General features: G+C 46.7%; 1 protein-coding gene across 1 annotated transcript; it reads right to left on the bottom strand.

Moving 5' to 3' along the window:
- Positions 1–76: 76 nt before the first annotated feature.
- Positions 77–373, bottom strand: TEOVI_000200500 (Trypanosomal VSG domain containing protein, putative; the record flags this gene model as incomplete). The annotated part of the gene is made up of 1 exon (XM_067225142.1): positions 77–373. The coding sequence occupies one exon, from the start codon at positions 371–373 to the stop codon at positions 77–79; it is 297 nt and encodes a 98-aa protein (XP_067081243.1).
- Between the last annotated feature and the right edge of the window lie 85 nt (positions 374–458).

The raw sequence follows: 458 nt of genomic DNA, 5'->3' as shown, positions 1-458 counted from the left end.
CCTTGTTCAATGTGCATTTTTTGTTTTCCTCGCCATCCTCTTTAAATATGCACCCATCTTTAGCTAGTTTTTCACACTAATCTTGTTTGTCCTTGCCTTTGGTATTGCATTCTTTCTCCTTGGCTTCAGCTGCTTCTGTCGGGACGGCTTTCGTTCCTGCTGCGACTGCGGTTTCATCTGTTTTTTCATAGAGCACATCGTCAAACAAAGTCCATGCATTTACCGCTAGGCTCTCTAGCTCACGGCTTGTTGCTTCGGCTTTTGTTTTCTGTTGTTTGGCTGCGTTCAGAGCCATAATTGCCTTGTCTATGTTGAGCAGCCATGGTATTGTCAGTGTTCCGCCCTTTAAATAGTGTTTGTAGTTTACACACATTCCTTGGTCGCTTGAGCCGTTGCAGGCTGCGGTCGTGTGTGGTCTGCCGAATATTGCCGTCGCGTCGCCTGTGTTTGCCTTTCCA

Source organism: Trypanosoma equiperdum (genome assembly GCF_001457755.1).
Source record: "Trypanosoma equiperdum strain OVI genome assembly, contig: ctg_476, whole genome shotgun sequence".
NCBI lineage: Eukaryota > Euglenozoa > Kinetoplastea > Trypanosomatida > Trypanosomatidae > Trypanosoma > Trypanosoma equiperdum.
The sequence above is the reverse complement of the archived record's forward strand: the minus strand, read 5'-3'. Positions and strand labels throughout refer to the sequence as shown.